At 39.1% G+C, this 27174-nt stretch overlaps 1 protein-coding gene across 1 annotated transcript in view; it reads left to right on the forward strand.

Moving 5' to 3' along the window:
• The window catches only part of LOC123761476 (Sex combs reduced), a 136622-nt gene that overhangs the window by 200 nt on the left and 109248 nt on the right, over positions 1-27174 (forward strand). Inside the window, exon 1 of the mRNA XM_069312272.1 lies at positions 1-965. This exon is cut by the window's left edge and continues 200 nt beyond it. Within this exon, the coding sequence (XP_069168373.1) occupies positions 305-965 (661 nt within the window). The 5' untranslated portion in view covers positions 1-304. The remainder of the gene's footprint in view (positions 966-27174) is intronic.

Below are 27174 nucleotides of genomic sequence, written 5' to 3' on the forward strand. Positions count from 1 at the left end.
TAATTTATCCGGACGGAGACGGTGGTCGGAGGCTCGGAGTGGGGTGCAAGGCTCGCGCAGGGTCCGCGGGTCGGGCCACCTCGTTGCGCCCGCTACCACTCTCATTATCTTGTTAACCTCCACTCATGCGGCCATTCCTATTGGTCGCTGTCGGTCACGTGCTAGTATTCCCAGCCCATAAATGGAGTAATGTGCAAGTGCTAGAGAGGTTTTCCTTCGAGTAGTGTCGCCATAATTCATCAACATTGGGTAGAACAGTGGACAGAAGGGCACTCGAGGAGCAAATCACCTGCGGACTTCCGCGATGAGCTCCTATCAGTTCGTGAACTCTATGTCCGCCTGCTACGGGCAGCGCGGACAGGACGCCAGTGTCGTGAACACAGACTACTACGGTACTTCCCTCAACAGTTACAACAATTGCTACTCGCCTCCACTGCAGTATGGAGGCTACACACCTTCCGGAATCTCAATCGTTCCAAACGGAAGCGAATTCTCCGGCGGCGGCAGTAGCGGAGCCTCGGGGACTTCAGCGTCTGCAGCGTCGGGGTCATCAGTGGGCACCCCGAGCGGCTCCGGCGGGAACACCACACCAGGGCCCTCCGTGCAGGGTCGCCTACACCAGACATCCTCCTCGCCTGCCTCCACGCCGCAGGCATCCACCTCCTCTGCCTCCTGCAAGTTCGCCTCCACGCCCGAGTCCTCTGCCAACCCAGTAGGCTCCCCGCAGGACCTGTCCGTGTCAGCTGGCGGCAGTGGGCCAGGCTCGAGTAGCTCAGGAAGTGGCTCCGAGCAGAACAGCTCTAGTCAGGGCGGTGGAGGAGGCACCAGCACTACCGGCGGAGGCGGCGATGGTGCAGAAGGCGGAGAGAGTCTGGAGGGCGCCTCTGGAAGCTCGGGGGGCTCATCCACCACCAAGTCCCAGCCACAAATTTACCCCTGGATGAAGAGAGTCCACCTCGGCCAGAGTGAGTAACCACATAAATCTGTCGTGAACAGGTTGTTTCAGAGACCCGCCATGTGCGGGTTTTAATGTTCTCTTGCTCACCCGTGACACATTAGCCACCCCTCCTTTCCACGGGTCTCGCCCACTCTTCTTCGGGAGCCTCGCGCCCCGACCCCTATTATATCACTTATAATAACTGCTTTGCTCTCCTTCAGTCTCTCAGTAACTCTTAATGCTTTATGAAATTGCATGACAGCCCCCGTACCAGAGGGCATTTCTTCCGCAGCAGGTCAAGCGGAGGCCAACAAAAGCCACACACACTCACACATGAGCGGCCGCCGTCGTAAATATTCCCCGGTGCACGGCTCGGTCGCTCAGAACTCACCAGTGGCCGCAACACTCGATTGGTAGCCCCAACCCACACTGCTCCTCACCACCTCATCACCTGCTTTAACAATCCTTTCGCCGCCTCTAAACAGTCCATAAAGTCATAAAGATGCTCCCAACAGACCTAACCCACTCTTTCAAGAGCCGTAACCACAAGAACGAGCAGGTTGGGTAAAGCGGGGAGTCATAAATTGTGTCCTGGGAGGAGGGTGACCCGCGCGCGGAAGGGTTTGAGGCTTGGCGAGGCGTTGTCTCCACAGTAGCCACGCTCTTAATGAGTCAACTGCGGTGCCCCTCTTGACAAATTGACAAGAAATAGATTTGCAGGAAATTTACGACTAAAGAGTGGCAAAACATTTCATCTCCTTCCCTTCCTTCCTTCCTTCCTTCCTTCTCTCAACCCTCCTCCCCCTCCCCCCAGGCATAACAAAAAATTATTGCAAAAGTGAAGACATTCACGGTAGGATTTTTTTTCAAAAGGTGAAATCTTAAATAGATAATGGGGTCATGGACATTTCAGGTTGCATGTGCAATGATTAATGTTGGGCAGTGGTGTTGTAAGACGTCGTTCAATGCGGGAATGTCTGTTAATGATCCACAATGCTGATTTAAAAAAGTTAATAATCTCAGATGGGAGATTCAGTAAGGCCATCAGTCGATTGTTTGTGTGTGCCCTCTTTCTTCTCAAGCAGCGCTCTTAGCGACCGATAAACACGTCTAACTGATCACCAACAATGTATATGTCAGTAATTTAAAACTCCAAAAATGCCAGAGGAAAGTTCGCACTCTCGCTAAAAGTTGGTGTGAATGAAATAATTAATTGAACAAAGTGAACCAAAAAATATTCCTTTCCTCCATGCCTGTGTCATCACTTTGCCAAGGTAACGTTTTCCCGGTGTAGACCTGACTTGATATTTCAGATGTGTCTATTGATTTATCTAATTACGAGTGTCAGAGCGCGGGCCGTCTGAATACCGAACAAGAGAATCACGAAGCTCCATATTACCACGTTAATGATCTTTACACAAGCACAATCCACCATTTTTTGTTTGTTACACGAAATATAATGACCTCTTGCAAGCAGGATGTTGCATACTCTTCACCATATCGGACAAAACCACCACCTGCCACGCGCTTGTGTTAATTTTTATCGTGCGTGTTATTACATAATTCTCTTCGCGTCATAAAGTTCTGGTAAACATTGTCAGTCTATGGCAGTTTTTCTCCTCGGATGAGGATGCCAAGAGAGGACGGGGCGGGCTCAGACCCCCGGAGAAAATTTATGGCAGAACCATCACCCTTCTCTAATGCCATTTGTGGATCTTAAGTCTTCCCTGGGCGGTGGTCATAATTGCCGGATGTTTTATGGCTCGAGTGATCTTGAATATTTGTGTGTTAAATTCTCACCATGGCGTTCGCTTTCATGTAATTATTAATTAAATTTGGACAGTCACTTTGTGAATGATAAAAACAATTATTACACATTTTAACAATTAGAAAGAATAAAATGTAACAGTGTTCAGAATTATGCTGAGTAGAATAGAAGGCCTAGAGAAAAGCTGAAAACAAATTACTGGTTTTTATGTTAAAGAAATGTTCTATGACGACCTCGCGGTATATATCGCTGGTGGGCATACTCCCTGGTATATCGCTGGTGGGTGGTCGCTTCGATATATCGCTGGAGAGCAAGGGCTTGAGTATACAATATCGTCGGTTTGGTATACCGCCATAGAAAATCGGTATTTCGCTGTTGAGTACACAACGCTATAAGAGGACATTTTGAGACCATTTCGCTATTGATTTTTCAATTGTTATTGTCCTGAATGGTCGGCCAGGCCTTGTACATCACACCATGGGTACTCAGGATTAGTACACCATGGACACCACTCAACGCCCTCATTGGTATTTACGCTATTGACACCTCCAGGATAACACTATTGACACCTCCAGGATAACACTATTGACACCTCCAGGATAACACTATTGACACCTTCTGGATTGACACCTTCATCATCACATTTTTGACACCTACGAAAGCAGTTTTTCTTTATAAAAAATAATCCGATGTGAATGCAAAATGGCCGATCAAACACAACTGGGGTTTAAATACTAATAATATTAATAACTGGTTAATAATGGAATGGCACAGGGGCCAGGAGTGTCATGAATTAGGTCGTTCGTCACCACTGGACAAAGTGCCATGTCACCAATTTGATAGTCATTAGTGAGAAATTGTGTGTGTGTGTGTGTATGTGTGTGTGTGTGTGTGTGTGTGTGCTTGCTTGCGTGTGCACGTATGTGTGTGAATATGGCTGATTGTGTTTGTGTGTATGTGTGTGTGTATTCATGTGCACATGTTTGTGTATGTATAGTCTGTGTATAATGTGAATAGGTATGTGTAGAGTGTATGTGCGTGCAAATGAATGTTCTAAACTATCACTTGTAAAGCCGAGGACAAATCCAAAATTGTCAAAATACATTCTCAGATCAACAGTCAGTAGTACACGTGGGGGCGGTTCTTGTATATTTTTTCAAACACATCCTCATTAAAAACATGTTAATAATATATTTCAAGAAAAATTGAAATAACAATAATATATTAAGAACTTCTTTGACATTTATTTTTGCTTTAGAAATGCATGTGTGTAAAAAAAAATAGGGAAAGTAATCATAAATACAAATTATATATTTAACAGAAAATAACAAAATCACACACGAACGTACCTACAGAGCGGGACCAAAGAGTCAGAGCTCAACCCCCGCAAGCACAACTAGGTGAGTACACACACACACACACACACACACACACACACACACACACACACACACACACACACACACACACACACACACACACACACACACACACACAGTAACCTACCACGGCCAGGGATGGAAACCATTGTCCAGTAGCATCGCTCGTAGGGCAGATTCCTCTACCAACCGACCCACAGCAGTCTGTAAAATAGCTCGACAACCGTTGTTTGATGCTTTGGCGTTGCTGCCCAAGCAAGTCCTCATTGATGAACTGAACATCTACGAATTTCTTAAAAGTGAGGGGCATATATATTTAATCAGCATGTTTAATATGAAACAATTCTTGACTAGGCCAGGCAAGTATGGGTTCTACCAGTGTGAAAAGAGTTGGACTTGCAAAGTCGTCCATTAAAATATAAATAAAAAATATTTATACAAAAAATAATATATATATATATATATATATATATATATATATATATATATATATATATATATATATATATATATATATAATTATTTTTTATTTATTTTTTAATGGACGACTTTGCAAGTCCAACTCTTTTCACACTGGTAGAACCCATACTTGCCTGGCCTAGTCAAGAATTGTTTCATATAAAACATGCTGATTATATAAATTCGTTATGCCTAATAGCTAGATAATTCAGAGAGAGAGAGAGAGAGAGAGAGAGAGAGAGAGAGAGAGAGAGAGAGAGAGAGAGAGAGAGAGAGAGAGAGAGGGTTGGGGGGAGTAAGGTTAGGGAGAGGGCAAAGGGGTAGAAGGAAGTGCAATAAATTATCAGGATGAAGCAAATGTATGTAAACTTCTCTCTGGCACCACTACCACCTGTTCCACCACCTCACCAGCGCTCTCCTCACCATTCCCCTTCACCAACATCGTCCTCACTACCAATAACAACCACCAGTTCCTTGATCACCATCGCTACCACCGTCAACTTGAGAACCACCGCTTTCTCTCCAGACAACCGCCACCATCTTAAGAATCAACACCACCCACTCTACCGCCATCATGATTACTACATCGGTCATTATCCCACTTAGAACTACCCAGCTCTACCACAACAGTGAAACTCACAACTAAACCTGCCTCACCACCACCATTGCCTCTACAACCTAATTCATCACTATTATTTTATTACCCACAGTGTTCTTACCTCCAAAATCACTGTCATTACACACAGTAATGTTCATCCTAGCCAATATCTGCTTTACCACCACAACCACCATGGTCATCTCCACCACCATCGCTAATACAACCACACACTACGTCATCATCATAAACACAACATCGAAATCCATCATGCCACCAGCACCACTAACACCAGAACTAGCACCACCTCCAGCAACAACATCACATGCGCCACACTACACCATAGCACAATTTCTACACCACCCAATAATTTCTACAACCATTTCCCTTCACAAAATTAACACTGACCGCAACACACTATAACTACCATCATATCTACTATCTACTTCCTGAACTACAACCTCCCCCCCCCCCAAACTCTAGTCCTTTCACCATACTTACCACAACCACTCCCATAACCAGATATAGTAGCTCTTACCCACACCATCGTTACGAGCTAATTATCACCACAACCACCAAAACCGTCAATATAATTTATAGCATCACTATTACAAACACTATTATTACACAATCCAAACTTAACATCAGCTTACATTCATTAGCACATCCACGTAAAATTACTACCACAACAATCATCACCACCAGCGCTACCACCACCATCACCCTCATCAACGCCACCACCACCACCACCACCACCATCACTAACACCACCAGCGCCGCGGCCGCCATCACCGCCCCCATCCCCCCAAACCCCCTTCAGCTATTTTCAAGCCTATGGTTTTTCATTGCTTGTCTCCTGAGGTTGGTGGGGAGGAGTGAGCCCCTGGGGATGTTGGCCAAGGGATGGATTTATGGAGTGTACACTTCCCTCAGAATTAAGTTTGGTAATGATTTTACGATGACTTGTGTCCCTCTAGCTGCTGCTTTTGGCTTTATTTGTAGCCTGGATCCTCGTTAAGGGCTGAGAATATATATATATATATATATATATATATATATATATATATATATATATATATATATATATATATATATATATATATATATATATATATGTATATATATATATATAAAATAAAGTTTCACTAATAATACAGGTCGCTGGCCAGGCTGGACTACCAAAGTGCATCTTTGCACAGCGATGAATTTCTTGATAATAATTAACATTAATTGCTATCTTTCTTTCCTTCCCTCCCTTCCTTGCTTAAGCGGCTGCTGGCTTGTTCATTGCGGCCATGATGTGCTCTACCCTATATATACACCCTGCCTTGTGTGCCCAGCAACACCACGAGACCACCAGAGTCTCTGTCTAGCTCTCGAAGCCGGACTAAAAAAATAAATACTATGGCTTCATTTCTATAGTTGTTTATGGGGGTTTAAGCCATTTCAGATGCGATTGAAGAATTTGTCTGTATAACTTTTTTTATGACGTGTCTTTTTGTTTTTGTTAGTACTCAGTTTGGTTCTATATTTTTATTTTATTTGATGTCAAAATACAGTACTTCTATATTTTTTTTACCATCCGTTTATTTAAGTTTATTCATTTTACTCCGTTGTATCAGCATCCAAATAATACACAATTCATACAATCTGTAAATTTGATCAATATATCCACTGACAAAATCACACGAAGATGAGAACCATTTTGTTGACGTGAGAGTTGAAGACACATTTAAAGTATTATATATTTATATTTGTAGTATTGTATATTTATATTTGTAACTTTTTCTATAACAGAATATATATATATATATATATATATATATATATATATATATATATATATATATATATATATATATATATATATATATATATATATATATATATATAATATATATATTCTGTTATAGAAAAAGTTACAAATTTGAAGAATATAAGTAACAGAAAAAAATATTGGAACTTGTTTGTGGTTGAGCACTTTCCTGAAAACACGGCGCTTTACTTAAAGAGCGAAGGGATAAATTGCAGTGAGCTGTAATCATCCTTCGATCATGTTGGGCTCAACTAAGGAATAATACTATAAATTATCTTAGCGAGCGCTTTCGTTCCCACGCGTTGGGTAGTTGTGTATGATTCATTCTTGTTCTCAGTTTATAGCAATGGAGGAGGAAGGGTTTGTTTGGGGTGTGTGTGTGTGGGGGTGGGGGTTATGTTGCCTTGCTGGAAGTTCAGCCTGAATCCTGGCTTTGTGCTCGATAGTCTGTCTGCTTCTCTGATGTATTAAGATGACCTTCATTTTTTTCTGCTTATATTCCGACCATGCCCCCCCCCCCCTCCCATCTCTGTCTGTCTGTCTCACTCTGTCTCTATGCTCTTTCAAATTTTTTGTCGATCCCATCTACCTTGATTCTTTTCTCCCAATTTTTGTAATCTTCTTTCTCCATCGCATCTCCCAATTCTTCCCCCCCCCTCTTTCCTTCTATCTCTAGCTCACTTTCACCTTTCCTCCGTCCTTCCATCTCTCCTTCAGTCTCTCCCTTGCTTCATCTCCCTGTCATTCTCTCTTCCTTTCCTACATGCACTTCCTCCGTTCTCTGCGCTCTGAAGGTAAAGAATGGTTGTAAACATAGGGAATATTTTTATTGCCTCAACGAGCGATCACAATGAGAGAGAGAGAGAGAGAGAGAGAGAGAGAGAGAGAGAGAGAGAGAGAGAGAGAGAGAGAGAGAGAGAGAGAGAGAGAGAGAGAGAGAGAGTGAGTGAGTGAGTGAGTGAGTGAGTGAGAGAGAGAGAGAGAGTGAGTGAGTGAGTGTGTGAGAGAGAGAGAGAGAGAGAGAGAGAGAGAGAGAGAGAGAGAGAGAGAGAGAGAGAGAGAGAGAGAGAGATAATTGTGTATACTGTATATATATATATATATATATATATATATATATATATATATATATATATATATATATATATAATACATAATACAATATATTTATAAATTATATTTAATTTATGTAATATAATATTTATTAATACATAAATATATATATATATATATATATATATATATATATATATATATATATATATATATATATATATATATATATAGATGAGGGTAGGAGTAGACGTGAATATTTAAAGCGTTTAGAGTTAAACGACAAGCTATTCTCTGAATGCTCTTTATTCTCTTCTCCAAGGTTATGGGTCCCTACAATATTCCCTGCTCCTTATATATATATATATATATATATATATATATATATATATATATATATATATATATATATATATATATATATATATATATATATATATGCGAACAAGCCTGAATGGTCCCCAGGACATATGCAACTGAAAACTCACACCCCAGAAGTGACTCGAACCCATACTCCCAGAAGCAACGCATCTGGTATGTACAAGACGCCTTAATCCACTTGACCATCACGACCGGACATAATGAGGTGATAGCCGAGGCTATTTGAACCACCCCACCGCCGGCACTCGGATAGTTATGATAGTTATTAAATGCTATGCCCAAGATAACTATCCGAGTGCCGGCGGTGGGGTGGTTCAAATAGCCTCGGCTATCACCTCATTATGTCCGGTCGTGATGGTCAAGTGGATTAAGGCGTCTTGTACATACCAGATGCGTTGCTTCTGGGAGTATGGGTTCGAGTCACTTCTGGGGTGTGAGTTTTCAGTTATATATATATATATATATATATATATATATATATATATATATATATATATATATATATATATATATATATATATATATATATATAAGGAAGTATCACCACTGACTGGAAGAAGGGGAGGGGACCCTTATCCTCGGAGGAAATCACACATAAAAAATATTGATGTCAATTATAGCTGGCAGAGCAGTAATGGCTTTCACTGGCCAAGCAGTCCAAGGGATCAGTGTTCGAATACCGCTCATGTGAGAGACGGTGTTGTTCCCAGCTTCGAGGTAACAGATCGATTTAAGCTAGTTTTCAGAGTGTAGCCATTTCCTCTGTCCGACAAGTCTTTGCAATCTCACAAATATCCTGCCAAATGAGGGCGATATACGCTTGCCTTGTTCGGTGTGGTGGTGAATCTTACCCCATTAATTATTACCCGTAAATACTTCCGGTGTCTGCACTCTGGTTTGGCAACACCCAGACAACTTTGCAATTAATATCGGGGATGATCATCATATATATTTTTTTCTATATTCTAAGGGTATAAATATCCTGCAAGAACATAAATTTAATCAAATTATCCATGATTAAATATGTATTTATATGTGGTGTGTGTGTATGTGTGTGTGTGTTTGTGTGTGTGTGTGTGTACTCACCTATTTGTGCCTGTAGGATCGATTTCTAGCTCTTGAACCACTAGTACTCACCTAGTTGTGCTTGTGGAGGTTGAGCTCTGGCTCTTTGGTCCCGCCTCTCAACTGTCAATCAACTGTTGATGAGATTCCTGAGCCTACTGGGCTCTATTATATTTACATTTGCAAAACTGTGTATGGAGTCTGCCTACACCACATCACTGCCTAAGGCATTCCATCTGTTAACTACTCTGACACTGAAAAAGTTCTTTCTAACGTCCCTTTGGTTCATTTGGGTACTCAGTTTCCACCTGTGTCCCAGTGTTCGCGTACAACCTGTGTTACACAGTTTATCTTCATGTACCCTATCAATTCCTCTTGAGAATTTTGTAGGTAACGATCAAGTCTCCCCGAGCTCTCCTGTCTTCCAGCGATTGCGAGGTTATTTTACACAGCCTTTCCTCGTAACTCATGCCTCTTAGGTTTGTGACTAGCGTAGTGGCATACCTCTGAACATTTTCCAGCTAAGTCTTATACTTGACAATGTATGGGCTCCGTGCTGGAGCCCATACACATACTCCAGGATTGGATTGGTCTTACATATGTGGCATACAAGGTTCTGAATGATTCCTTACAAAGGTTCCCGAAGGAAGTCCTGATGTTAGCCAGCCTCGCATATGTGTCTGAGACTTTTCTTTTGGTGTGGCCTTCAGGAGACAGGTTTGCCGTGATATCAACTCCTAGATCTTTCTCTCTGTCCGTTTTATGAAGGACTTCATCTCCCATTCGGTATCCTGTGTCCGACAAGCTTCTACCACCCGTTTTCTACCCATTTCTGTGTCCTGAAATGTTTCTATCACCTAGTTTTATTATCTATCATTTACTTGGGTTGAACTTCAGCAGCCAATTATTGGACCATTCATTCAGTTTGTCTAGGTTATCTTGTAGCCTCATACTATCTCCCTCTGTCTTAGTCCTCCCCATAATTTTTGCCTCATCAGCAAACAGTGAGAGGAACGAAGTCATGTGTGTGTGCGTATTCACCTAGTATTAACCTAATTGTGCTTGTAGGGGTTGAGCTCTGGCTCATTGGGCCCGCCTCTTAACTGTCAATCAACGGATTTTTTTTCGTACACACACCTCAGGAAGCATCCCATAACAGCTGTCTAACTCCCAGGTACCTATTTACTGCTAGGTAACAGGGGCATTAGGGTGAGTTTGTTTTGAATACACTAGGTGAATACAGGGGCATCACTGCCCATTTGTTTTCCGCCACCACCGGGGATCGAACCCGGACCCTAAGATTACGAGTCCCAAGTGCTCTCCATTCAGCCACACAGCCTCTCTGTGGCTGTGTGTGTGTGTGTGTGTGTGTGTGTGTACAGCGTTTGTGCAACTAAGCATACAATATTTTCAACATTGTTTCGTCATCACGATAATAGCCAAATTCAAAATATACAGCAACAGCTTTCTGAAAATTAATTAAATATAAAGAAACCAGACCGAATTAAAGACTTAGGACGCTGGCATTTATATAGCAAATAAAAACTTTTTTTTTAACACTTAATTGAAAAGCAATCTCTTGATAGTTGTTTAAACAATACACTGAATGATTAATTTTTGAGTGTAAATCCATAGAAATATAATTATCACTTGCCAAACTCACCTGAATAAATATTCAAATCTTTATCACAGAAAATAATGAAACCAAAAGCCACACTAAGATATCGACTTCAGGATCCCCTGGAACCTAAGACTAAATAACATAAGAAATATATAAATTAACGAGGGCCTTCTATATGGGGAATCCAGCGAATTTGGAAGTAAATAGTTAGACAAAAACATACCTAAATTTTTCCCTGAGTAATAGAAAGTCCAGAGGCCAAAACTCAATCAAATTAAAATATTGTATTTGTTTTGTCATACAAATTGAAACGCGTCATATTTATCATACAATAATGAAGTAGAGAGCAGCATGCTCGTACAATGATCAAAGAGCGGGCAGTATACACGTATACTGAAATAATCAAGTAGTAATCAGCATTATTACGAGGCATCGCCATATCCATAGCCCTCGTACAGGTAACATTAACCTCTCTTCATAATCAAACACAGTCTAGTCACACACCCTAAAAATGCTATTGAAAATATTTGTATTAATATTGATAAGTTAATCAAAATTAATAATATAAATAATAATAATATTAATGTTGCTAAACAAGATAGCTGTCCTTTTAAAATATACTAAATTACAACAGCAGCAGCAGCAATTATTTTTAAATACTAATAATAATAATATTAATAATAATATTAATATTAATACATTTAAATCATTAGTGTATTTTGATGGGAAATAAATTTTCTAAACCAAAAGTGTCATTGAGCAAATTTATAAACTTCCACAAACTTGTGGTTTTATTTGAAGAGACAATTGAAATACCATGACACCACTCGGTGATATGTGTAAGTTTGAAAACAAAGTATAGAGGTTGGGCAAAGTTTGTTAAAAGTCAAAACTTGAGTTTGGCGAAAAGGAAATTCAATTCCAAAGAAATATTATTTAATCTTCATTGTCGCTGTGTGTAAAATTAAGAAAAAGGGGCATATGAAAGCAATTTGTGTTTGATTTGAAGTTCAGAATAGTAACTTGAGGCTAAATAGACAGAACTAGAGATGACCAATGAAGCAAGATAAACAGAACTTCATTGGGACATTGGGACAGGTTCCCAATGAAGCAAGATAGAAAGAACTAGAGGTGATAAATGAAGCAAGATAGACAGAACTAGAGGTTGCCAATGAAGCAAGACAGAACTAGAGGTGGCCAATGAAACGGCAGAATGGAGTCAAGCCCGACGCAAACGTCCGACCTAGTTACGCGGGCTCTTCGTCTAGCTTAGGCCGCTGTCGGCTCTTGGCAATTTGGGATTAATGAAGGATTCTCGTGACTCTTTGACTGGAGATTCTCTGGTTGGATTTACGGTAGATTAATGATTTTTTTTATGTAATTCTGTTTAGGATTACTGTAAAGTTTTACGGAGAATAAATGGGAATTACTTAACATCTCTTGCAATGGGGGACAGGATTTGCAGGAATTAGTAAAGAATTCTTAGTATTTCTCGGCTTTATCAGGCTAGTTAATCACCGCTGCTAATTTCGAATTGTAGAAAATCTGTTAGGTTACTCATAATTAGTGCTCGGCTAAGAAACATCGCTTTTATTACGAATTATTAATTCGATTCTCTTGCAAGAATAAATTGCTTATTTCAAAGCGATTCTTGACTGGGTTCATTAGAAATTAATTTAAAATTTCTTAAGATTACTTTAATGACAATAATTTGATGTAGCTTCAGCGCCAATATATAGCTGCGCGATTCTTGAGACCCTCAGAAGTGTGATTTCTCTTGGTCTAAATATATATATATATATATATATATATATATATATATATATATATATATATATATATATATATATATATTATTAAATATGACCGAAAAAGTAAGATTAATAATCTTACTTTAAGATTAGTAAGATTAAGGTAAGATAAGTAAGAATATTAATCTTCTTTTTCGGTCATATTTAATAATATATGTCTACAGAAAAGACTGCTACCAATATATATATATATATATATATATATATATATATATATATATATATATATATATATATATATATATATATATATATATATATATATATATATATATATATATATATATATATATATATATATATATATATATATATATATATATATGGTCTAGAAATTAGAGTCTAGTGTTCAGATGGGAGGTAGAATAGATAGAATCCTCCTTGAATAGGACTCCAAACCCTATTGTTTCCCAAGTTAACAATTAAAATAACTGATCATTTAATACATATAAACGTATTATATATATATATATATATATATATATATATATATATATATATATATATATATATATATATATATATATATATATATATATATATATATATGGCAATCAGGAAAAAAAATAATATATTTTTTTATATGAAGATTTCTAACTCGTACAGTTTCATTGATGTTTTTGTGAAACAATAAATAGATTGTATTTTTATTTTGTAATGTGTATCGTGTATTATGTATTAAATTTTTTGAAAGGTAAATAATTTAATAGTTTGTAATTTGCTAAACTTTGTCAATATTTGTTAAGTGTTTAAGGGGGTCTTAAGAATATATATATAATCATTAACAATCGGAAACAAAAATACTTTGCTGTTTCAAAGGTTAACTTTAGAGAGGTGGGTTACAGTATTTAATTCCGGTATGATCAGGATAAAATAAGGTATTTTTAAGCCTTAAGTAAAACACATCTCCAACATTCCTTTACCGCGTAGTGTTAGAGAGTAGAATTGTACCTCATTTGTACAGATTTAGCAATAAGCAACACATAAGGTACATTAGTGCCGCAGTCACATGTACTACCAGCAGCCAGCGGGCGAGCAGTAGTACAGTGTGCTGATAAGACGTAATTATCAGAAGTTCACGATAGTCGAGTGCTATTAGTACTGGACAAGCGGTTGGGTGGGTGACCCCTGGCCACCCAGGTTCGAATCCTAAATGGGTTATGTCATAGAGACTATGATATAATAATAATAATAATAATAATAATAATAATATATATATATATATATATATATATATATATATATATATATATATTATATATATATATATATATATATATATATATATATATGTACATATATATATATATATATATATATATATATATATATATATATAATCTCTAATAACTCATAATGAACCGACCAGAATTCTAACCCATGACATCTAGGATCACCCCTAAACATACACAGTACCGTAACTACCCAACCCGTTCTCGCAAATTAAATAAGTCAATATTGACTTATTAAATATGTGCATAGGTGACATACTTAACATAATAGATACCCTTAAAAAGATTCATAGAAAACACCGACCTTACCTAACCTACTTAGTATGTTAAGATAAGCATCTTATTGCTTCGTAATTACAATTATTACCTAACCTATAATAGGTGTAGGTTAAGTAATAATTGTAATTACGAAGCAATAAGATGCTTATCTTAAGATACTAACAAGGTTAGGTAAGGTCGGTGTTTTCTATGAATCTTTTTAAGGGTATCTATTATGTTTAGTATGTCACCTATGCACGTAGTTAATAAGTCAATATTGACTTTACGAATTTGCGAGAACGGGTTGCAACTACCACACCATTGATTGTCTTATTATAGCTTAATATTATTTATAAAATTTGAGTTGCTTAGTTTATTGTAAACTTCTCGTAGGCATTGTGTAGATGTAATGTAAATTAATTATATCCCTGAAAAAATTGCCTAATACTATCACGCATAAACACACACACACACACACACACGAACACGGGGTCCTCGCGGCTGAATGGAGAGCACTCAGGAGTCGTAATCTTAAGGGCCCAGGTTCGATTCCCAGCCGAGGCGGAAACCAACGAGCAAAGTTTCTTTCACCCTGATGCCTCTGTTCAACTAGCAGTAAATAGGTACCTGGGAGTTAGACGGCTGCGACGGACTGCTTCCTGGGAATGTGTATGTGTGTGCATTAAATATCTGTTAGTAAATATAATAGATGATCAATAAATTGGTTAGAAAGGAGAGGTCCAACAGCTTACAGCTCGGTTCTGCAAATACAAATAATAAATACACACACGATAATATGATAGAAATACGAACTTAAGAACTGACCTCTTGTTTACCAGCGCAATATTGGGGCTACACGAAACTGTGTGGATTTTAGTGTGAGTGAAGAAAACTTCTCAGTGTGAATTAGGGACATATATTTGGGGGAAGCAAACCCATATCTTGTGGTACAGTAGAGGGAAGCACCCACATGTTGATGCACAGTAGAGGGAAGCACCCACATGTTGATGCACAGTAGAGGGAAGCACCCACATGTTGAGGCACAGTAGTGGGAAGCACCCACATGTGTTGTGGATTAGTTCCCCATCTATTCACACAGGAGCTGTATGATTAATGTTCCTTGGTTAGATGGCAAGGGAGGCTTCCTTTACAAGCCCACTCGTTTATTTCCAGCCCGAAATCAATATCAAATAATTACGGACACTGTTTTTCTCACTCACTGTTCCCCCCCCCCCCCCTTCCCCTACACTATTACCTTGAGACCCCCTAAACTATGCCCATGAGATTCCCTAAACTATGCCCCAGATCCCCTAAACTATGCCCCTGAGAATCCATAAACTATACCCATAGGAGCCCCTTAACTATTCCCGTGTTATTAACGGTGCCCCTGAGTGTCATTAGCTATGCCCCTGAGAGCCCCTAAGCTATGCCCCTGAGAGTTTCTAAATTATGCCCTTGAGAGTCAATGAACCATTCCCCTAATAGTCCATGAGCTATGCCCCTGAGAGTCCGTGAACTATGCTAATGAGAGCCCCGTGAACTATGCTAATGGGAGCCTCCTAAACTATTCCCCTGAGAGCCTCTCAATTATGCCCCTGTGAACTTTTGAACAAGTACAATGGTGAGTCATCGATTAAAAAATAAAGTTCAAGGGATCGATTTTTACTGTAATTGTTGATATGCTTATTATCCAAAGAAAACAATGGCACGTACTAAGGGTCAACCAAGATTATTATTTAACACTGAATCTTACAACGATTCAACCCCCCTGAAACATATTTTTTAGTTTTGTTTTTTCCTCTTTGTGGGAACTGTCTTTCATTTTCCGGCGACGAACGTCCAACTGACCATTAGTAGAGATGTCTTCCTCAGGGACACCTGAGGCTTGTTGCCTGCCAAGGAATTTTACCTCCATTAGAGGCCCGGTGTTGGGTGTGTACGACGAGCTCACACAGGGGAAATTACGTGAGCTCCGTTACATATGTTTGGAGTGTAGTACTTGTCTTTAATATCTATTGACACGAGAGCACTTATTTTTGTCGTTGAAGACCTCAGTAAATAATTTTCATTGATTTTTCCAAATATCGTATGTCTAGTTTTTTTCTATTATTTTTGTGTACACGTTTACATACGCGCGCGCGCACACACAAACACACACACACACACACACACACACACACACACACACACACACACACACACACACACACACACAGTACACCGTGTGTGTGTGTTTGTGTGTGTCATTTCTTAGACTTCTTAAAAATCTTTGACAGTGTCCCCTCATATCAGACTGACTTGCACATTGAAAAAAAACATGATAAAATAACTGGGAACGTACTTGACTGGTCAAGACAGTACCTGACAGACTGGAATCGGAGAATTATAGCGAGAGATGAAATGTCAAGAATGGATTGGAAATGTTAAAAGGGATCCATTCGGTTCAGACCTTCTACCCCTACTTTTCCTTATACAGTATATGAAAAACTCTCCAGATCGCATGATACTACAGAGCAACGTGAACAAGCTACAAACTTTGTCAGAGAAATTGTACCAAAAGATCTGTCCCAACAAGTGTAAAGTAGCATAATTTAAGAGTGAAGACAAGAAGCCAGAAGGAAAAATAGGACTTTGGAGTAATGCCAGAGAACATGAGAATAGAATATATTTTCCTGCAAGTCTTTTGGTCATTATATAAAATACTTCCTTGCAATATATTGTTTGTCCATTTTTTCCTTCTGATATGGCTGGGCAACTGTTTCGTTGTTCCTGTGCTCTCAGTGATGCATCATTTCCATGCTCCTCTTCTGACTTCCGTCGGTATCTCATGTACTTATTTCCAACCTGTTGTATTAGTCACGTTTCTTTTGTATTATACAATCTTTGTTCATTTATCAATTTTCTATTTACACGCCTTTTATCATTGAGGCAATCTATATTGAGCTACAGATTAATTTAGTTTTTCCATTGGAATATTGGTATGTTTCCTCAGCTTTCCTCCTTTCATTACCTGGTACAGTATCAAAGTTTCAAAATTTCCTGTGTGGTATTTATCTCCAATTATCGCTTGTAGTAAATTTATCCTAGGAAGTCTCTATTCTTTTTTTTTCATAATTCTCACCCCTGTATGCCAGTCTAATTCTCCAATTTTTTTTCTGTGTGCCTATATCATCACTTGTCCCCAGTGAACTTTCCTCTGCTATCCTTCCAATGTCACCTCCACTATAGATAAACATTACGTCAAATCTTATTGACAGGTTTTACATGTGTCTTTCACTCCTAAATATATCTTCTTGCAATATTGTATGAGGAAGTCTCTCTCTACTTGTTTGGCTCGTTTATATCTGTTTTATATCCGCTTCTCATGCATCCCATTCCATTATATCCTATTTCTTCTTAGTTGGTCACCAGTGATTAGGAATTTAGCTGATTATCAATATGCTCCTTGGGATATTTCTAAACACACTGTTTGCATCTTCGTGTTCTTGACTTGGCTATCTTTTGTTCAGTGGAGGCAGTGGAGGTCAATCTATCACTATTACAACTTTTCACTTATCTTATGATTCCCATGACAAAGACTAACTATTTGTTTCTGCATTGTATTTATTTACATTCCTTATCTTTCTTTCAGAGGTGTAACTCGTATCCTTTGTGTCAATTCTTTCCTTCATATACAGAATGCCGAAAATAGCATTGATTAATATTATTTCTGTGAGTTTTGTCTCTAAGACTGCTGTTGATTCTGAATAGATTTCCTTTTTTTATCTGCTTATTAATAAGTGCATCAGAGTTCGTGCAACATATCTTTGTTTACTCACTAGGATAAATTTACCAAGATGTATTTGAAAGTAAAAATATTTGCTCTTAAGCCCCTTTCATGCTTTTTTTTTTTGTAAATAATATCAGTACTTGATATAGTGCATTGACAACTTCTTCATCTGATCCATTTAATTTATTTGCAAACAATATACTGAAGAAATACCTTTTGACACCTCTTTGACTCAGTTTTGTCTCAATTTTCAACATGTATCCCTTTAGTCTACTATTCTTCGCTCTGAATATTACTTACCTGTTAAATTAGGCAATTCCCCTTCGAGTGTTGCCCCAAAAATGAATGTGTGTGTATGTGTACGTTCCAAGATGTACTTATCTGCATGTGGTGAAAGGACTGAGCAAAGGTCCTTGCTTTTCTAGCAACTGGTTCGTTGGTGAACTGGCCAAATCTTTGAACGTATTGTTTTGTTTTCCTATTGAAGCTGTTTATAGAATTTGCTTCAACCGGATGACTTTTTTGCTTATTATATTTATACTTACACTGTAAAATATAACAATAATTCCAGTGGTTCACTTGCACCTTGAATTTCTTGCAAAGGTTCCTCGTTCCACTATTTCTTATTGTTAACAATAATTTGTCTACTAAATCGATTCCAAAAAAATTTAGAATGTCATCATAATTTCTTATCTGCACACTTTTCCTTCAGTATTGCCTTCAGTTAGTGTTTATTTGTGTGTCTGGTGTTTTCTGTTGCACTACAGTGTTTACATACGCATAAACAAATACAATCATGAATCAGTTCCCCAAAAAAGTCTATTTTTCCTAATATCGCAAAGTGTGTAATGAGAAATAAGGAATGTAAGTATACAGAGAGAGAGAGAGAGAGAGAGAGAGAGAGAGAGAGAGAGAGATGAAAACAAAGAGATGGAGAATAGAGATATATATATCCGGGTACCGTCTGGAACCCCATCTACTGAAAATAATAATTGAACATTTGCAATTCAGTCTAAAAAAATATGAAATGCTTGAGAAGCAACGTCATACGGCGATCCATCCAAGCTTCAGCTTATCAATAACAAATAACTTCGCTGTAACAATCACTTAGGTTACAAATTCAGGAACTTTATTACGCCACTTTTTCAAAACAGGTTATACTATAGTGTGGGAAAATACCGAAGGTTTATTTTAAGCTAAAGATGCGATTTTATTTTACTTTTATTTTGGTCATAAGTGCAATTAATACTCTTAAATACTTAAATTAATACTCATCCTAACAATTTACCCAAAATTTGCTTGTCCATTTTAAAGAATGAAGAACAATTTCTACTTATATTCTAAGCTGTATCACTTATGAACCCATCCCTGCCCTTGTGTGGCAGTGCACAATAGAAAGTTGTTTTCACATATCCACACATTAAAACATTGATTGTAACCATGATATATATGTGCTTCAGCCAACAGTTTAGGCCTATTGTCTTATGTATGACCCTCTGTCCTGCGTGACAGTGAATACTAGCATTAACCTCAATTTAATAAGACTATCAAAATCCTCAGATTAGGCAAAATTGTAATTAATTTTGTCAATAAAGATGTTAATAATAAACTGTGAGCGGACCGCTGTGGGCGGAGCGCTGTGGGTGCATCATTGGGATCCTTGTTTGTACTTCATTGAGATTCACTGAAACACTAAGCCAAACGGGAGATTTACGGCCAGGTACCATAAACATATTATCACCACCAGTCCTTCATGGTCCCTCCTGCCCTGCCTCGTCTCTCTCTCTCTCTCTCTCTCTCTCTCTCTCTCTCTCTCTCTCTCTCTCTCTCTCTCTCTCTCTCTCTCTCTCTCTCTCTCTCTCTCTCTCTCTCTCTTTACACGCATTCATATTTACAAACAGTTTATATATATATATATATATATATATATATATATATATATATATATATATATATATATATATATATATGTATATGACTGAAAACTCACACCCCAGAAGTGACTCGAACCCATACTCCCAGGAGCAACGAAGTTTTCAGTCGCATATAGTCCTGGGGACCATTCAGGCTTGTTCGCATACATATATATATATATATATATATATATATATATATATATATATATATATATATATATATATATATATATCGTACTGAAGAGACGGAACAAATAGCATTGACTTGATAACATGAGATAAATATCAACATAGATGTATTTAGGGGCAGGAGGTAGGCCGAGACCCCGCAAACGAATTTGGACGTGATTCGCACGCACGCGCCCTCAGACACACACACACACACACACACACACACACACACACACACACACAAACACACACACACCTCCCATCTGGGTAACAAACTTCCACCAACTAGACCTTTCAGCCAAGCTGTGCAGTCAGAAAAGTTCCACATGTCGACAACGGAGAGACAGACTGGCCTGGTGTGGTATTCCGGGACGCCGCGTTATCTTAGCTAATGATTGTTGGGGGCCATAAATTCAGGCATTACCGAGATGTGCTGCTATTGTTTGTCCCATCACCTACACTGCTCGACCCAGGGGCAGCGGGGCCTATTGGTCCTGGTGTGTGAGTGTGTGAGTGTGTGTGTGTGTGTGTATGTGTGTGTGTGTGTGTGTGTGTGTGTTTGTACTTACCAATATTTATTTCCAAGGTCGACCACTAATGCATTGACTAGCAACCTTTTTGTCTGCTGATATAGTTAATTTTGAAATGACTTAGATTAGCACCCCTCACAGATACTTGTTTAATGATAGGTGAACAGCGAAATCAGGTGAAAGAATTTCTGCCCACGTATTACTGCCTCGGCTGGTCCTTAGGACTACGATCCCAGAGTGCTGTCAGATGGTGTGGTGGTTAGGATAGGTTGGAGGTAGTTAGCGAGAGAGAGTGATGGTTAGTGAAGGAGGGTGGCGGTTAGCGAGGGAGGGGTGGTAGTGGTGTTTGGTGAGGGTGGTACTGCTAGGGAGGGGGCGGGGGCGACCACGGTCCAGGGGAAGGTGGTGATGAGGGAGTGTGTTTGGTGGTGAAGACACTTGTGGTTGAGAGTGGAGGGTGGTGATCGCAGTCCCAGGCTCCGTACAGCTAATGGTGGTGAAGCCGGAGGCGATCTTCACGGTGGCTGAAGCTTCGAACACAGACCACCAAGCAGGTAAAGGTATGTAGCTCAAGGTACAGTTGTTGCTCTCTATAATACACTTGGTGGTTCAGAGGTGTTGTGGTGCCCTAAACTCGTCCTGGAGGAGTGATGCTGGTAATAATGGCGAGATTAAAGAAGGTAGTTGCGGTAGGTGACGCTGGTGGTGTTGGTACGTGTGGTGGTAGTGGTGATATTTGTAGTGCTGATGGTTGTCGGTGGTAGGAAGGCGCGCCTCGTCTGGTGTTGGCAGCGGAATAAGCCTCAGACGCCCCAGTTGTCATGGTCCATAGATTATCATTAAAGCGATGTTGTGTACTTGTTATCTGGCACTAGAGCTACCCAGCTGGCACACAGGGCTCTGCATGCAGCTCTCACCCAAGGCTCTAGATGGGTGGACGAACAAACTGTCGGGGAAATTAGAAATGTTGGGTAAAAAGAACGCCATTTGTTATGAGTATTCTTCACATTGTCTCCAGCGGGGTCGTTTGGGGGCTACACGAGTCCAAAGCCTGGGTAAATGTTGTCACTTGGTGGTGAAGGGCAGTCGTCCTCCGTTGTCAAGTGATCTTTCTCGATTATCAAGGGGTCCTCCTCCATTACCAAGTGGCCCTCCTCAATTATCAAAGGGTCCTCCTTTATCAAGGGATCCTTGTGCATTATCAAATGGTCCTTCTTTATTGTCAAGAGAACTTCCTACATTGTCAAATGCTCTTCCTTCATTCCGAAGTGGTGTAGGAGCTGAAGGACAACCTTCCACCACCTACAGGGTTAACCTTCAACAGTGCTTTGTATTTAAATTACTTATTATTAATAATTATTATTTTGATTACTATTATTTTTGATTGCTATTATTGTTATTATTCAAGTTAATGTAGTTTAAATATTCATTTAAATCTCCGAAATTTACGACTATAATCTGTAACATTAAATATCAGCTTGAAGCTATATTTCTTGGCCTCACTATATACAGTACAGTAGTCCACAATTTTGTTTGGTAGGAAACTAAAGGGGGTCATTACCCTCTTTTTCCCAATGTGCTAACATGAAGATGAAGTTTTCTATTACTTCCGTGAGAAACCCAATTTCTTTATCTTTATTTTGAGCTTCATATTTAAATATTGTTATTCTCCAAATAGTTTACCTTTATTGATAAATTATGTATTTAGGTAAAAAGAAAATGGTCTAGGACGGATCGAAACGTCGTCTTTTCTTCATTTTCAGATGTGTGATTTGGGAATATGTATTCACCTTGTTGTGATGGCGGGGGTTTGAGCTCTGACTCTTTCGGTTATATGAAAGACCTAATTATTTGTGGACTTGAGGTAGAGCTCTCCTCAACAATCTATTAGGCATAATTGTTAGTGGGCTTGTGGCAAACAATCTATTATGCATAATATTCACAGTAAAATAACAACATACTGGAATGAAGGATACGGAAGAATAATGCAGAATAGAGCCAATGAGGAGGAGAGGTGACACAGAACACTGTATGAACATCAGATGTCCTCGGTTGTTCAATAGCCTCACTGCAAGTATAACAAAAATTTGTCTGTACAAAAATGGAAGTCTTCAAGGAAAACTGGACACTTTTTCTTGCAAGACATGCCGGGGTGATCAGGGATATTTGGGCCTGCGGGCTGCTCCAAGCAACAGCCAGTTGGACCAAGCTTTCACAAGTCAAGCTCTGAACCTCATCCAGGTATTATTCGTGGGCTTGTTATAGAACAATATCTAACAGTCTGTTACATATAAGTATTAGTTGGTTTTATAAACACATGTGAGAGAACTAACTAATCTTCTAGATAACTTTAGCTTCTTAGTCTCCTAAATAGCAAAATCTTAGAGAGAATAATAGTAAGTAGTTTATTGTTTAAATGCAATAAAAGAATCAATTACACAAGTAGTATTAAAGAATAGAGAAATAGGAGTTGTATCGTTGCTAATCTAGTTAGCTTTTCTTAACTTAGAAAAATGGACAGATAAAGGGTAAGTAAGCAGGTGTTGTGGTGTGAGCTGGGTGCGCAGGTGGAGTGGTGGAGCCAGGGGAAGGTCAGTACTGAAGCGGTCGTAACTCTTGTTACCAATAAAGGTAGTGACGTGTGGGGGATGCTGGTAGTTCGCCTCTCTTATTGTCGTGATTTCTGCCATTTGTCCCTTATTTATTGACATTTTTTATGCGAGAGATATTCAAGTGGAATAGGACAAACGATTGGTGTCTTATGCATATTTGAGGAAGAGTCCTGCGAGTGTAGAGAAAGAAACAGAAAGTTATTTTATGTGGCTACAGAATGGCATCTAAGGGAGAGTGCTGATGAGATAAGAGTTGATGGGATGCAAGTAGAGAAAATAACTGATGATTCCTGTACAAAACTGATAAATTGGGAGACCATTATCAGTCGAAATATAAGAAATTACTTCCTGTATTTATTGATGCTACGTGTCTTCCTAGTTCCACATGGCATTCTTGTGTTTTTATTGACTCCCATTTCTGTTTTTGTTCATTGTTATTAATTTATTCATCTGAAAGTTTTATATATAAAATAATTAAGCTGTATATAAAATATATAAAACTGCAAGCTTGCAGCTTGCATATATATATATATATATATATATATATATATATATATATATATATATATATATATATATGTGTGTGTGTGTGTTAATTTTGTGAGCCCCACTATATAAATACTAACATTGTGACTTCATCCATATATCTTCTGTCTATTTGCCTACGATGTGATTTAAGAGATGCTCATAATAGCAGCGACAAAAGTTATTTCATTCCAAAAATATACGTAAATGCACATGAAATAACTCACTCTAATTTTTTTATTAGTATTCAATTACATTGTTTCGCCACGTCGTAATAAATTATAACTTCGTTCGCTCCATTAAATAGAATTTAAATCTGCTGCTGTAGAGTTATTACCACAGTACAGTGTAGTAAGCCTTTTGCATGCATAGGGTGTGTGCAGTTTGCACATGAGTACAGTGTGTGCAGTTTGCACATGAGTACAGTGTATGAAGCTTACACGTGAGTACGGTGTTCAAAGCTTTCGCACGAAAACGTCGTATCGGTATAATAGTATATTTTCCCTAGTGCTTTTATTACAAATTCTACTCTTTCGTGTGCCTGGCAAAATTCTTATCCTCAAACACCTTAATATAATCTTCATCATGGATTTTGGCTCGGACCAGATTTACGAAGCAGTTATGCAATTACTTACGAACGTGTACATTTTTCCTGAATCTTTGACGGCTTTGGTTACATTTATTAAACACTTTACAGGCATGAAAACTTCCCAATCAACTGTTGTTATTGTTATAAACAGCCTCCTGGTGCTTCTAAGCTCATTAACTCTTTAATAATTGTAAATAAAGCTGGCAAAGATTGAGGAAAGACGTACAAGTTCATAAGTGCTTGCGTAACTGGTTCGTGAATCTGCCCCTGTTCTTCATCTGTTTCTCGTAGCCATTCAGAAAATTCGTGTGTGTGTGTGTGTGTGTGTGTGTGTGTGTGTGTGTGTGTGTGTGTGTGTGTGTGTGTGTGTGTGTGTGTGTATTTTATTTCTCTTCCTGACAGCTGCTTCAAGTAAAAACTGGGAACATTTTTAAATATTCAGGTAATTTACTTTTCAGAAAGTCGAGTCACTGTTGTAGGCTATGATTAATTCGTGAAATTTTTGTTATCTTTGTTCTTTATAGATAACACGAACATGTGAAATAATATAAAAATGGTTAGAAGCTATTAGAATGGTAATTATGAAGCAGTGGGAAATTGCAAATGAAGATTATTTATTAACATTTGCTTCCAAGTTCAGCTGAGCTGAACTTTTCACTTTCAACTGTTGTGTTCAGTGGCCAGAGAACGTGAGATTGGTGGGATGGTGTGAGGGAGCTGGTGAGTGGGGGGGGGGGGGGAATGCTAGGCGTTATGAGTCAGGTATATATGGAGGTTGTGAGATGTTACGTGACGTAAGATGGGTGTAAGGTGTGAATTGTGAGTTATGAATGTTAGGAGGCCATGCTTTGTGAGTGAGAAATGTTAGGGGAGTGTGAAGTGTGTGAGGTAAAAGTGCCTGGAAAAGTATGAGGTGTGAATGAGGAAGTAATGAGTGCGTGTGTGAGGTGTGAGTGGGGAGGGACGTGGGAGTTTGTGGTGTGTTCCTTATTCACAGATATGTGGTAAAGAGGAGGGGGGGTGGCGGAGGAACCAGATGACCATTTGGGGGGAGGAGGAGGAAGGAAGAGGATGACGGATGGAAGGGCAACGGGTGGATGAGTGGGGGGGGAGGGGGTAATTGACGGGTGTGTGGCTGATGGATGATGATGACGGGTTGGATGAGGGGAAAGGATAAGCAGGGACAATAATTACAACGAATGAACAATCGCTATTGAACATTTCTAAATCTTGTGCAGACGAGGAGTCACAATAACTTGGCTGAAATATGTTGACCAAACCACATACTAGAAAGTGAAGGGACGACGACGTTTCGGTCCGTCCTGGACAATTCTCAAGTCGATTGTGGGAATCGACTTGAGAATGGTCCAGGACGGACCGAAGCCTCGTCGTCCCTTCACTATCTAGTGTTTGGTTTGGTCAACATTTCTAAATCTTACTTTCGGACAATAACGACAAGGAATCAGCTATCATGTGACAAAGGCTCTTTAATGTAGCATATCACACCGACAAATAAATAACTGACACACACACAACACTCACACTCACTCACAACACTCAAAGGAGCCGGTCGGCCGAGCGGACAGCACGCGGGGCTTGTGATCCTGTGGTCCTGGGTTCGATCCCAGGCGCCGGCGAGAAACAATGGGCAGAGTTTCTTTCACCTAATGCCCCTGTTACCTAGCAGTAAAATAGGTACCTGGGTGTTAGTCAGCTGTCACGGGCTGCTTCCTGGGGGTGGAGGCCTGGTCGAGGACCGGGCCGCGGGGACACTAAAGCCCCGAAATCATCTCAAGATAACCTCAAGATAACATAGTATGACAATTAAAGGAACAAACTGGCGCCATTTTAGTTAGTTGCCTACTACTCCTTAGATTCAAATTGGTCTTCCTTCGATGTTTTCATGGCTTTCTCTGCTGTTTCTCTGCCAATCTTCCATGCAGGCAACGGGCCATAGATGATTTAGAGATACCATGTAAGCAATATACGCGTCCTCGTTATCCAATAGTAACCTTTGAGATCTTGTTTTTGATTGGTTAAGTCCCAAAACCTGCCCTGTCTTAATCGCTACTATGGCGTTTCTTATCTGATATGTTCGTGAAAACAGTCTTCAGCTAAATTAGGATAATGGAATGCCTTTTGCGTCTTTTGGGTATCAATTCAAAGTACTTGGAAGTAAGGTGACGTGTTCGTTCTAATTACTAGCGCTGGAGCCAGTGTGATGCTTCACACTACTACTACTACACCAACCAAAGCAAGTGTGGTGTAGTAATGTATGTATATTTGTTGCGAATATATACATACAGTATACGCAACACTGCTTGTTTCCACCGTCGTAGCTGATGACGTCATCTTCCAAGTAATGCATGCACAGAGCACGCACGCACAGATTCTATATTCGGGAAGCAGTATTCATAGATTTTATGCATGTGACTTATTTTTTACACTTCCTGTTAATGAACTTGCAATGTCGAAGGTTTGTCTCGGTCCACACGCATTATATCAACAGTTCAATGGCATAACATGCACATTTTCACCACATTTTCAAAATATAGAAAAATAATTTTAAATTTATACCTTTGATGCTCCAATAACTGCTACGCTCAGTTTTACTTTATAAATCCGCCTTGTACATATATTTCACACGAGGAGAAAGTAGAAAGACGAGGCACTGGTTGAAGTTAGAA

Source organism: Procambarus clarkii, chromosome 7, assembly GCF_040958095.1.
Source record: "Procambarus clarkii isolate CNS0578487 chromosome 7, FALCON_Pclarkii_2.0, whole genome shotgun sequence".
NCBI classification, from domain to species: Eukaryota; Metazoa; Arthropoda; class Malacostraca; order Decapoda; family Cambaridae; genus Procambarus; species Procambarus clarkii.